The sequence below is a fragment of the Mustelus asterias genome, chromosome 17 (genome assembly GCF_964213995.1).
Source record: "Mustelus asterias chromosome 17, sMusAst1.hap1.1, whole genome shotgun sequence".
NCBI lineage: Eukaryota > Metazoa > Chordata > Chondrichthyes > Carcharhiniformes > Triakidae > Mustelus > Mustelus asterias.
Genome location: NC_135817.1, coordinates 32,947,185 through 32,961,620, shown reverse-complemented (window position 1 = coordinate 32,961,620; position 14,436 = coordinate 32,947,185). Strand labels below are relative to the sequence as shown.

General features: G+C 43.5%; 1 protein-coding gene across 13 annotated transcripts in view; it reads right to left on the bottom strand.

Annotated features, from left to right (window-relative positions):
* Positions 1-14,436, bottom strand: part of LOC144506416 (dystrophin-like) — a 1,861,003-nt gene that overhangs the window by 1,630,112 nt on the left and 216,455 nt on the right. The window contains exon 1 of one of the 13 annotated variants that reach the window (XM_078232516.1): positions 73-379. The exons of the other annotated variants lie outside the window; for them this stretch is intronic. Within the exon in view, the coding sequence (XP_078088642.1) occupies positions 73-139 (67 nt within the window). The 5' untranslated portion in view covers positions 140-379. Of the gene's footprint in view, positions 1-72; positions 380-14,436 lie in introns of those variants that run through there. 13 annotated transcript variants of the gene reach the window in all.

Genomic DNA, 14,436 nt, shown 5'->3' with positions numbered 1-14,436 from the left:
TGAATCTAAAAAATCACAGTTGAAGCACAAGAATTTGCAGCAAAGGCAAATGTTTGTGCAATGGTTACTTACAGTCATCTTCCTGTTCTTCACACCAAAACATTGCCGACGATTGTAGTTTACGAGACAGAAATGCCATCAAGTTTTCAAACAACTTCAAGGTCAGTACGATCCTGCTGACAACTCCTGTTTTTTCACTCTTTATAATCCACACATACGTCTACTACTGTTCCCTCAGTTTACACACATATATCAAGAAAGTTAACTGTCCTTGAAAGGAGACCTCTGCAGGGGAGCAATGATCAGCTTTCCAGCATGTTGCAGGAGTCACTGATGTCTGCACTGTGGAGGCCCCAAGATGTTTCAAATTCCAGACCCTGCGTAGAAACAACTCCCTGCCCAAAAGTATAGCTAGCCACATTACAACTTCCTACGGACAGTACTTATAAGGATCTGCTCTTCTAGTGGTCTAAATGATAGCTTCAAACTATGCAAGGCAGCTGTTCCTGCAGTTTTAGCAACCGTTAATACACTTTCCCTTGTCTTTGAACATTATAAAAAGCATTCCAGTTACAAGTGGCTCCACACTGTCAGAAAGCTGCAGTTCAATCTCTGTATTATATCTACACTTCTTAGAAACAGTAGATTCACTCGCCTTCTGCAGATTTCAGACAAATTAGATTCTCCCACAAATAGGTCATTCGCAATTTAAAATAAAAGCTTTATTATTAAGAATATTGAAAAAGAAATAAACGAGTGTACATTTTAAAAGCAACTAAAATAGACAGATAATTACAAACATTTGTTTCTGTTTCAATTGCCTCGGGTTTGGGTTATTCAAAACCAGGATAGCACAGTCATTTTCAAAATTTTCGTGTGGAGTATCACTCTGCAAAATATCGACAGCCTCAGAGGTCCCTCCACAAGCAACCCAACCAAAATAACTGACTGGATTTTACCGATCCTGTAGGGTCTGGCTAGCAGCTGGGAAGGCTGGTAACAAGTTGCCGCTGCCATGCCACCTTGCCAATGATGGGAAGGTGGTGGAGGATCCTTCCCACCCAGAGCCCAATTGAGCGATTCAAGTGGCCAATTAAGGGCCTCATACCATTGCAGCTAGCATTTAACCAGGGGTGGGTGGGCCTTCTGACACTTGGGGAGAGCATTTGGTAAACCTGTCAGCCTCTCAGCGGGCTTTTCAGGCATCTTTTGGCCTATGAATTCATGGCAATCCCTTGCGGCAACAGCAGCACCAACCACCCACTCCCATCCTCACCAGGGCCCATCTGACTAGTCATGGCATCCTCAGATCCCACTTATCTGATTGTGAGGGTGCAGATCCATCAATGCATCTTCCTTCTCCTCTAGGTGGGCCCTGCAGTGACCAAAGATTCCAGTGTCACTGCTGAGACACAGGCACTCTGATTGACTGGCAGCTCATAGAGGCAGATAGCTGACGTAACAGGTGACAGTTACATGACAAGACGTTGCCATGGGTCCCAAAGCAGGTTCATCCCCCCGCCCCACTACTGCATCCAGCCCGACATGAATCCAAAATCAATGAGTGTATGTGAAAGAATAATGGGGGCAATTTTCACAAAATAATTGTGTGTCCAATGGGTGTTTCGCACTTGTTTTGTTGGTGAACTGAGCCTCGGTAATTTACGGCACTCGGTGCAATACAATGGCTGTCAGGTGAATCAGGCTAATAAGGGCAGGGGATGGAGCCTAAATCCGCTGGAAAGGCCAGCAGCAGAGTGCTCAAGTGGCCATTGTGCCTGCTTCTGATTTCCCAGTATGCCAGTGGATCGGTTGACATCCCCCTCTTCACGGACATGGGCTTTTCCCCCATAGGAATAGCTGCCCACCTGGATATTGCCAGCCACGCAGTCACCACCCCTCTCTGATCACCGGCCTCCCAATTGCCAGCCTCCCGATCACCAGTGTCCCCCTCACCCTGATCGCTGGCCTCCCAATTGACAACCCCAACCCCCCCCCACCGCCGATCGGCAGCCCCAACCCCTAGCCCCTATTCCACAATGCAGTGTACACCCTTCCCTCCCCTCCTACGTCCCCCCATATGGCCCCTCCTATGTTTGGCCCCGTCATGTGAGATCCCACCCCCTCAAGCCATGCCCCTTGTACCGCCCGGTGCTCAGTGGGCACTACCAGTGTGCCAGAGTGCCTGGCTTCCACTGCCAGGGTTCTGGGCTGGCAGTGCCAGCAAGGGGCACTGCCCCCCTGCCCCTGACCTCACACGGGCCTCAATGACCTCCAGTCCTACCAGTGAGCCCATCAGGTCTGGCCTCCATTGCTGGAAACCAACTGTGATCCCCGCTATGAAGTTGGAGAGCCAAATGGATTTTCACAGTAACTTCATTTCAGTGTTAATGTAAGCCTACTTGTGACACCAATAAATAAAAAAAACAATAGTGTCTAGAGCTCACTAAACAGATTGAAATGAGCTGCTGAATATTTAAATCAGCCTCGCGCCGTTTCCCTGGAGAATCACGACCTGCCGGACGCTGGGTGCAAATCCAATTTTTTGGGTCCCACTGGAATTTACCGCCTCGTTACACTGGCCGAGTAATGTAGCAGGGAGAGAAAATCGCGCCCAATGTCTCAGAAATTCTGTATTTTGGGAAACCCTAGAAAACCCAATGTGGAAAACTACAGGAAAGAATACCTCCATTTCCATGCTCACAACATGATCTGACACTGCATGGATCACGTACAATGTTAAATATATCAGCAAAAATTTAGGTGGGTCATTAACTGTTGCAAGCCACAGTAACTAAAATGACTTTAGTTATAGTCAAGTGCTGAGAATATCTACTGTCCAAAGAATTGTTTGATGTTAGGATGACATGTCTTGTAGGATTATACTAGCAACAAGGCACTTCACTCTTAAATTTCCTCATCCCTTCAGACTTTCAAAAGGCATTTGATAAGGTGCCACATCAAAGGATAAAAACGTATTATCCAAATGGTGAGAGATTGCAGAGCTCTGAAATTCAGAGGTATCTGGGTGCATGAACTGCAAAAGGCTAATGTGCAAGTACAGCGAGTAATTAGTAAAGCGAATAGAATGTTATCATTTTATACTAAAGGAATTGAATATAAAAGTAGGAAGGTTATGCTTCAGTTGTACAGGACACTGGGTGAAACCACATCTGGAGCATGATGTACAGTACTGGTCTCCTTAATTAAGTAAGGAGATTGCATTGAAAGCAGTTCAGAGAAGGTTCACTGGACTAATATCTGGAATGGTGGCTTGCCTCCTAAGGAAGGATTGGTCAGGCTAGGTTTTATCCACTGGAGTTTAGAAGAATAAGAGGTGACTTGATTGAAATCTTTCAGATACTGAGGATTCTTGGCAGGGTGGATGTGGAAATGATGTTTCCTCTTGTGGGAGAATTTAGAACTAAGGGTCACTGTCTGAAAATAAAGGTTCACCCACTGAAGACCGAAATGAGAAGAATTTTTTTCTCTCATTGGGTAGTGAGTCTTTGAAACTCCCTTCCTTAAAGGGTAGTGGAAGCAGAGTCTTTGAATATTTTCGCGGTAGAGATAGGCAGATTCCTGATAAAGAGTGCACAGTTATCAGAGATAGGCATCATCCTACTAAATGGTGTAGTGGGTTTGAGGGGCCATGTGGCCTACTCCTGCTCCTAATTTGTATGCTCGTATGGAGATAGAAAATTAAAGGCAAATAATGGAAACTGTTAGAGTGATGAGTACTGCCAGCAAATTCATCTGCAATGGAGCATAAATGCTATAGGGATAAATCCTACAGCATAGCAATGGGAAGCCAACTGCTTCCTGCAGCTCAGTTTTTGAAAATGGAGTCTCTAAACTCATGGCAAATTGATTTCTTATTTGTAATGTTAATGATACTGGATAGTCAATTCTGAAGATGTCCTTAAACAAGCTTCCAAGGACTCCAGTATTGAGCAGTGATTTTAAAAGGTCCTCCAATAGTTTATGACATTTATTAAACACTTAAACATTGGTAAAACCTGTTAAATATTTTGATAAAAATGGGGTCTTTTGCTAATACTCATTTAAAAAAACTAAATATTCAGCAGCTAGAAGGGCAGCTTTGTATGTGTGCAAGCAAGGACATGCAGAGCTTTATGTTAGTGCAGTGACACAATTCACAGCCAGCCATGTCAAACTCAAAGCTTCCCATCCATGGCCAGCCAACAATGCAAACTGTCCTCCCCAGCTCAAGGCAAGCTTAAAAGGGCAGAATAAAGTACAAAATATTTGTCTTTTTCTTTTGCAAATACAATTCAAGAGTGGAAACATATGTCTCCATCGCACTCCATCAGCAAAGCTAAGCACTGTGTGAAGACAAAGTGTTATTGATGCTGGATGCCATGCACTTATGATACCATTTTCCCAATGATGTGCCCCCCACAAGTGAAGCGGATATATTATGCTGCCGCGAATAGAAGAGAAAGAAAAGTTAACACAATCAGATTGATTCCACGTCCAAAGAGCAAGAATGCTAAATAGGAGCAATCCAATAGGAATAAAACTATTTCTATGGCTTAGGCACGCTTCCCCATGACTAGCTCATCACTCACCATCACGTGTCATGAGATTATAGTTTCTGAAATCCAATTTCCCACAAAGCTAGTAACCATATATACTACAGTCCCGCTGAGAAAAAGAGACAAGCTGTTGAAGATTTTCATCTAGATGGTGTTGCCATGGGATCCTCTCTACGTTCAGCTCTCGCCAATATTTTTACCAGTTTCTACAAGAAAAGCCTCTTTGATGGAATGACACATAACCTCCAGTCCTTTGCATATTTCTAATACGTAGATGATACATTCGTTATGTTTGAATCTGCAGCTGCATGTAAGAATTTCCTTACACAGCTTAATGGGCTCCATCCACAAGACACCCAGTCACAAGGCAGCAAATAGCCATTGAGATCAATATCAATGTCAGGGGTCAGGCCCTTGGATCTGGATACTGTGCCACAAAAAGTTCAATGACCTCACATGACTGGTCACAATGAGTGAATGTATCAAATACCATATCTCACCAACTGCACCATTAGCCTCACACATTACCCTGCTCAATTCACTACACCCCCATCACTCACCGACAAACAATTTCTGTCAATCAAACCTCTGATCTAACATTAAAAGCATTGCCTCACCCTCACACACTCAGCACTGCTACCAGCCTCACATACATTTCCCAGCTTGCAAACACTACCAGCTATTCAACCAAGACAACCACATCGGCCTAGCAGATTGAACCATGCTCACTGACACACTTTCCTCTGATGTGAAACCAGATTCCGGAGCTGATGACAGAACTGGCACACCTGTAAGAGGAGGAAATGGTGCTATCCACTACTCGGGCAGTCATTGCTGAGGCCATGGCCAACAGCGGGACTGAAACTACCAAAGACAATGGTATCTTTATATTTAATCTGCCTTCTCACATTACAGTTCCCTCTCATGCCACATTCCCTTCTGATTTAGAAGCACAATTATTAAGCTCTTACTTTTACCCTCTTCTTGTACTCCAACATCCTTGCACTAAAGGTATGCCCAAGGGTGATTCGTTGACCTTTTTATGCAATGTGACATTATTTGATCTATAAATGTATGCTGCAGTGTTTATTTTCTGGTGGCTTTGGTGGCCAAGTGGATGCAGTAATGGTCAGTAACGGAGAGAAAGTAAGGTGAGGGGCTGTTGGGCATGGGGAAATTTGGGTTGTGTTTATTCATATATACACTTGGGTGGGATTTTCACTGACAGCCCAAGCAGAAAGGGGCTTTTTACGTTGCCTCCTCCCTTCTGCTTTTTATTCCTACTCCACTGCTGGTGGCAAGGGTTGTCCCCTCATGATGGTGACATTGCACAGCAAACAAGCAGAACCTTATTGACTGCCATGTACAGCAGGACTCCTCCGGAGCAGTCTAGGCAGCAGAAGCAGTGTTTCATCGCACCAATGGTCTGCTTGATTGCATTTCATATGGCTGCATGGCTTTCATTGCATGCATGTTGTCCACACTTGCATGGTTGCACACTGGAGCAATCAACCATGCCATCAGTGAAGAGCCCTTCTTGCCCAGTAGGCACGATTTACTAGATTGTAGTGTAGGCTCAAACGAAGATGGGACAGCAGACTTCTGTACAATGAAGATATTGTGACTGCTGCCAGGACAGTGGGCATTGATTTAATGCCTATGGTCACACACCAGCTAGACATTGATGGTGTGTGTGTATCCATTTCAGGATATAGCAGACTTGGCATGCAGTGGATGGAAGGTGAGGTGTATGCAGTTAATAGCACCCTACACCACAGGGAAGCCTGCAATCCTATTGAAATCACATGCTCAATCTACCTGCTTCTCTCTGGCAGAGGAGAGTAAAATATTCAGCTTCTTTTTTGATAGACTGAGTGACCTCCCTAATGCAACGGCGGATATAAAATGCAAGTTGTTGCAAATATTTCCAGCTCAAACCTAGAAGTGGCCAGACACATAAAAGATCATTATCACTCAGGTTCTGCTTGTTTGCTGTGCAATGTCACCATCATGAGGGGACAACCCTTGCCACCAGCACTGACAATGCAGTCCTTACCCTGCTCGGAAGTTGCAGATGGCAAATTTCAATGAGATGTCCTTACTGAAGCACATGCGTTTCACACATTGTTCCTCGCTGAAGTTGATGCAGGAAGATTGCTCCTTGAGCACCCTGGCTGGATGTGGCCCTCTGCTGAGAGCCTTTCACCCTCCCAGCCATCTGACTGTCCTGCTCTGTATGGCTTTTGCTCATTCTCCAAGTCATTCTGTGACCCAAAGGGGAATGCCTCCTAGTCAGCAACTTTTACAGAAGCAGCTTTTTAAGTAGCTTCCTTGAAATCAAAAAAGGCCTTCAACATTTGCTGTACAACTCTGTATAGAGTTTTGCAACATGAAGCAACTGGGGAAAGTGCAAAAACACTTGTCGGTTTGAAGCAAAAGCCAGAGGAAATCAAACAGCGACTACCATTTAGGTGGCTGATGTCTCACTTAAATAGCACTGGTGGAGGAGGGAAGTGGTGGGTGGCAAAGACAAGGGTCCTTCCTGCTGCTGAGCATGTGTTTAATTGTGTGAGGTTAAGAGAGGGCATTGGCTCGAACTGATGTTCAAAATGGCACCACCGGTTTCAGAATAGCAATGCACACCAAGTGGCACAATGATCTGCTTGTTCTGCAAACAATTGACAGACATTCACTGCGTGTACACTAGTCCCCTCATCAGTATGGCATCCAGCCATGATTCATCCTTCAAATGTGCATGTATACACCACAGATGCCATTATGGAATTGTGAGGGTACTCACAGTGAAAAAAACACTAACGTGCTGAATTTCTCCTCCATTATTTCTTACCCCAATTAAGACGTAAAACTATGAATTAGTTGATTATTAATAAAATCAATATTGCTATTGTATAATCAAAGTGTCATAAATAATAATTTTATTAAAAGATCTTTTGGCAAAATGGGATTGATGACTCACCAAATCATTAGAACGTGAATAATAAACCAGTTAACCTAACAAGAAATGGCTCAGGGCCATTTTACAGGACATTATCAATCTTTGTCTAAAAACTGTAGCAGCCACAGGTAAATTAACATAGGAGTTAGAAATTACTATACCTACTGAAACATTTGTTAAGAACCATTTCCTCTTCCTCCTTAGGTACCGTGCCATAAGGGGGCATTGACGACCATGAACCTCCATTGCATTGGCCGATAAATATGCTTGGGAAAATACCGCAGTGGTTTACCATTGCCTTCTGCAGCATGGTTGTCCAGGAAATTCTCCTGCTCTTACCTCCTGCCATCTAGCATACTGGAAGGATTGACAGGCTGGTCATCAATCTGCTTTTGGCCAAGTTACGCAGGTCCCATCCTGCAATCCAAACATTTTATTCAAAACAGAAATGGCTCCTAAAAGACATGCTTATAACCCATAGCCAGAAAATTCTCTTCTGGTCTACGGGATTCATATTTAAATTCCTCTTAATCAGATGATGCAAATACAAATGTGGGGGGGCGATTCTTCCAAAAATAATTCTAAGCGCCGAATTCGCGTAAAAACTGGAGTAAATCCCACTGGTTTTTTCAGCGAGGGTTTCAAAATGAATCTCCCACACTCTGCGCACTGCAGAGTGCACTGGTGTAAATCATGTGAAAATTCAGGTGGTGGGGTCAATTGCCACTGGAGAGGCTGGCAGCAAAGCGCTGAGCGGGCCACTGTGCATACACCGATCTGTCAGCGCCGAGATCAGCGCATGCACATTGGCCCTGCACTGCCAGCCTCCCGATCGCTGGCCAGCGATCCCGCAACCCCTTATCCCAGGCCCTCCGACTCCCCCTTTAACTAGATTGTTAAATGTATTCGGGCTGCTGAAACATTGGCTCTGTGGAGCCAAAGGATGTGCAATTCTATTTCTCAATTTGTTTAAGTGACATTTTATACAGGGGTGTCCTAATGTAGTTGTGGTGAACCATAGATGGTTATCACTATGGGTACTTGTACATATGTTACTCTTGTTACTGTTGGGGTTAGGGTTGGGGTGTTCCACCTGTTGGCATTGTTCTGTGGTACACTCCAGTTGGCGCTGCCTTCCTATAGGAGTATAAAGGTCACTGCACTTCCTAGTGACCCTTTAGTCTGGGATTGTATTGTTAAGCAGTATGCTCTATTCTTGTTGCTAATAAAAGCCTTTATTTCCCGGGTATGATCCAGCCTCCCGAGTGAATTAATCACGCATCAGTAGTACACTGCGGTCGAGGCTGGCCCCTGGAACATGACTGGGCCAGCCTCGACCGCACCTGTGCCCCACTTTGCCCCCCCGGTAGCCGTGATCTCCTGATCCCTCCCCCCACCTCTGCAATCCCAACACCCCCGTAGTCCCAACCCTTCCAACAGACCAACACCCCCCCAACCCACTACAATGCATGAATGATGCTTATAGAGTGAGGTATTTGTTACTGTAATCTGTTTTACTTAAAAAGGTCGTGTTCAACTAAAAATATACCCTACAATGATTTTTGGAATCATACAGGAAAACTTCCAGGTATTTGGACAGTGCAAGTTGATGATTTCTCCTGAAATGTTACTGCAGAATTTGAGAAATCTGTTGTTAGTAAGACTAGAGTAGAATGAAATCATAGAAATCATAGAAACCCTACAGTACAGAAAGAGGCCATTCGGCCCATCGAGTCTGCACCGACCACAATCCCACCCAGGCCCTACTCTCATATCCCTACATATTTACCCACTAATCCCTCTAACCTACGTATCTCAGGACACTAAGGGGCAATTTTAGCATGGCCAATCAACCTAACCCGCACATCTTTGGACTGTGGGAGGAAACCGGAGCACCCGGAGGAAACCCACGCAGACACGAGGAGAATGTGCAAACTCCACACAGACAGTGACCCAAGCTGGGAATCGAACCCAGGCCCCTGGAGCTGTGAAGCAGCAGTGCTAACCACTGTGCTACCGTGCCTGTTACTCCCATTCCAGTTAATCATACTGGGCCAAGACAGTAAACTGATATTATATTTAAAGAGACAGATCAAGTGCAATGATTGATTGGTCAGTTGAACTGATTGGGCCTTCACTTTGGAGCAAATGCTAGGTTTGATGTGTTGGAGTTAAGTCATACGATGAAATACTGAAGTAGAGAATACTTTAAGAACAAATAACGCATTAAAATAATTAAATCTGGATAAATACATTCGCAAGTTCCCATCTTCAGGCAACCCAAACTAGTCATTTGTAATGATGTTTCTTCACATGTTAATATTCCTGATGGGTATCCTACTGCATCTGATTTCATAATAGTGTCATAGGTGAGAATGGGAAATGCTGTCCCTTTAACTAGATTGTTAAATGTATTCGGGCTGCTGAAACATTGGCTCTGTGGAGCCAAAGGATGTGCAATTCTATTTCTCAATTTGTTTAAGTGACATTTTATACAGGGGTGTACTAATGTAGTTGTGGTGAACCGTAGATGGTTACCACTATGGGTACTGAATCATAGATGGTTACCACTATGGGTACTGAACCATAGATGGTTAGCACTATGGGTACTTGTACATATGTTACTCTTGTCACTGTTGGGGTTAGGGTTGGGGTGTTCCACCTGTTGGCATTGTTCTGTGGTACACTCCGGTTGGCTCCGCCTTCCTATAGGAGTATAAAGGTCACTGCACTTCCTAGTGACCCTTTAGTCTGGGATTGTATTGTTAAGCAGTATGCTCTATTCTTGTTGCTAATAAAAGCCTTTATTTCCCGGGTACGATCCAGCCTCCCGAGTGAATTAATCGCGCATCAGTAGTACACTCATTGAGTGCTCTGTAGATATTGGTTCACTGGAGATAATATACACTCGACAAAAAGTGGGAATGAGAAAAGGTGACAATTTCACCTTGTGGTCTTGAAACAAACACTGGCAAGAAAGGAAACCTCTACTATCAAATGGGTGGGTACAATTCAGCAATTGTCAGAATGTCAATTTGCTTAACAAAAATGAATTCTTGTATGATAAAATGTTAGGGGTCCCGTAGGAAAGGCATCTTGCAATACAATGTTTAATACAGAAATATGGAAGTCTTTGATTTGTTTTGAGATCTTGGTTGGACGTATAACCTCTACTCTTTGTTTAAAGGGGAGAAGGGAATTTGTTAATTGTATATTAATCGTATGCAGGTGGTAGGCATTAACCAGGGATTCACTTGTGCTCCTATAAATAGGAAGAGATGAACTGTGGTTGCTCAGTGAGGAGGTGGATGTTTATATTGTACATCTCTGTAAATTAAAGCTTATAAATGTGTGTAAAAATTGCATCCAATTCTATTCTTCACCATCTGGCATTCTGAAATAGAATACTGATTACCTGTAAACCTTTCATCAGCATGAAACTCTATTAATAAATTTCAGGAAATGCAGGTTTTCGACAGGCGACATGGTGGCACAATGGTTAGCACTGCTGTCTCACAGCACCAGGGACCTTGGTTCAATTCTGGCCTCGGGTCACTGTCTGTCTGTCTGGAGTTTGCACATTCTCCCTGATGCGCTATCAATAAGGCGAAAGACTACCGATATGCCAATATAAGTGTAGGCTTTTATTCACAACAGAATCAGGAGCAGATCCCAACAAATAACCGACCTGGACTGAACAAGGGGGAGGAGACAGCCACCTTTATACTAGGTGCTGAGGGGAGGACCCAAACTGGAAGGGGATGTGTCCAGGTATGACAAGCACACACAACGGCGGTCCATATAGGACAAAGGCACAACTGAGGTCCACCACACTCCCCATGTCTGCGTGGGTTTCCTCCGGGTGCCATGGTTTCCTCCCACACTGCAAAAATGTGCAGGTTAGGTTGATTGACCATGAGAAATTGCCCCTTAATAATCAAGGTAACTAGCAGGATAAATATGTGGGGTTACGGGGATAGGACTTGGGTGGGATTGTTTTCGGTGCAGGCTTTATGGGACAAATGGCCTCCTTCTGCATTCTAGATTCTGTGATTCTAGACAGCAGTAAACTATTAAGGCTTGTAAATTACTCAAAGTAGCACTATGAAGGGTTTGTCAGACCATCAGAACTGATCATTTTAACCCTCCACTCCCAACCTCACATTCCAAAACAGATGGATACAGATGGATGGGCATTTAAAATTCAGACTTGGACCCTACCCATCTCAATCCTGTCCTCTTCAGGTTTTAACAGTGGCAGGGCAGATGGTGGGTAGCCAACCTCAGCAGGTGCATCTATCATTTAAATAGTTTAAGGCGACTACATGCCTAGAATCTTGCTTTTCTTCCAACTTTAACACTGGCCAACAGGGTGTCAGAAACTCTGATAACTGAGGGGAGATAAGGGCTGCTAGATGAAACATGTCTCTTTCTGGCATTGCTGATGGGGCAAGAGGAGTTGAAGTGCTTTTCCTCCCCGCAGCCAACTAAGATGCAATGATTGGACAACTATGCCTGGCTACAGCAATCTGAGGTCCTCCAAGGATCCACCTGCTTTCTCTTCCACTGCAAAAAAAGGATCAGAATTAATGGAAGAATGACTCTTGCTTTCGATGAGACACGAATGAGGTGATGTCTGGGGGGTTCCAAGATGGAGAGCTTCAGTCTCATGTCGGGCTCCATATTCAGCTGGTTCCTTTGTTTTCAGCTCCAGAAGTCTGAAAATCCAATCTCACAATTGTATGTTCTAAGAGTAAGACAAATCTTGCCTTTAACTGTACATCGTTGTTGCTCACACGTCGACTTGTACTGGAGCCGGTCCAGTTATGTGATGTCAGGTGAGGAATCCGTCCTGTTCTTGGACGGCCGAGGCCGGGAAACTGTGTCAGTGAATGGCATTTTAGATCAGTCCACGGACCACATTTTGAGAACCACTGCTCTGCTGAACTTTGTGCAAGTCCTTCTCTGACTAAGTCCCAGGAGATAGAACCAACAGCTTTATAGTCAAAAACACAACAACCCACGACCCAACTTCTGGAGAAGCTACTGATGATGAGCAACTTCTAAGACAGCTTTTGTCAAGCAGCAGTAACAAAGGGTAAGCTATTTGCCTTCGGGTATATTAGACATAATTAATTGTGTTTTCATTCAGAGGCACAGAGTTAAGGCTGTTTTATTATGAACAAGATTGCAAAATTAGCAACATTCTACATTTCAGCATATGCATGCTGCCAGCGAGTTACACGGTGAATAACAATGTTGTCATTGCGCCTTGTCACAAAAAACACTTCCCACAGAGTATTATTTATTACATCCCAATCCCAACTGACACGGATGGTTATTCAGATGTAGATTATGCATGTAATGTAGGAGGGAAAAAAAACTTTTTACGTAAAAATCATTATGTAATCAGCTAGTTTGCCAAAGAAATCTATTTAAAAAATTGACAGCTGAGGAGAAATGGAGCCCGCAGTCTGATGATGAGTTGCAAGATTGTATTTATAAAATAGAATCCTCTGACTGTGTAAGATTAACATGTCATTAAAAAGATTTTGAGTTATTCTAAACCAGTGGAGTGGAAAAATGGAGGTCTGAATCCATTGGTTCTTGCATCGACGGGCTCAGTGGAATGAACTGCAGCATCATCAATCAGGTCAGGGCCTCCTCACTGTTGTTTCATCTCTAGAACTGGGTGGTTTCAAAAAAGGAAATGCACTTGATCATCCCTCAAATGTTAACAAGTTAATTGTTGGAAGAAAAGATGTTTGTTTTTTTTTCCTTACTAGAGTATTCAGATTGTGGTAGAAGGGAAAGTATAGCAGTTCAAAATTACTTATTCAGTCTTCAAACTAAATCTTCTTTCAAACATTAAATATGATGAGTATTGATTAAGAATAGATAATAGTAAGCTAATTATAACATGACATTTAAAAATGCATTCCAGTCAATGAATTGCATTTATGTAGCGTATTTAACTTAGCAAATGACGCAAGGTACCTTATGTGAGGGTGATGATGAGTAAGGGGCTAGTGGGAGTGCAAGGGTAGAATAGAGGCAAAGGACATATGTCAAGCCAAGAGCTGGGAGGGGTGACCAAAAGCTTAGACAAAATGATTGAATTTGAGAAAGATTTTACGGATGGAATGAAAAGTGAAAAGCAGAGAGGTGAATGAGTTCAGTAAAGAGATTCCAAAGTGCGGGGCTGGGCATCAGGATGCTGTGGCGCCAATGTTAAGATGGGAGTATGGGAGGTTAAGAATGCAATAGGATTTGAATATGTGAGTTGAAAAATGTCAGAGGAGCTGCATGGCTGGTGGAGGTTGCAAGGCTTAAAATAACTGCAAAATGAGTAAGGCCTGAATTTTTGCAGGGATGTACAGGGTCTCTGGTTCAGCCAAAATAACACTGGGGTCTCAATTTCAAATGTCCTGCTTTGAACCCAGGACCCTAGGGGATGAACGGGGCAAGTTGTAGTTTTCACATCTGTGGCGCACAGAGGCAGCTACAATTGAAAATGCAATTTTCATCACCTAGGTTTCTGAAATACCAGTCGTGGGCTTTACATTTTTCAGGAGAAAGTCTAAACTTACTGGAGTTCTTTGGAGAAATAAGATACTCATTGGTAAAGGTAAGAAACCATGGACTCCTTTTGGATAGGTCGACATATTTTGGATTTTTAAAAAGAGACATGAATGCATGCAAAAGTGGATAAACTCATTGGAACTGTCAAGCTGTCAAGGCATTTAACTCTTATTAAACCGTCAAGCCATTAATGCATTTAAACCTCCTGCCCTTGAAATTTAAAGAAAGTCTGCAGTTTTTAATCAGTGCTTGCTATTTCACTCTGGCTGTTGACAAAAGCCTGTTTCATTAAAGCATCTATGCCACATGACTGGTTTTACAACCTATCATTATCACAGT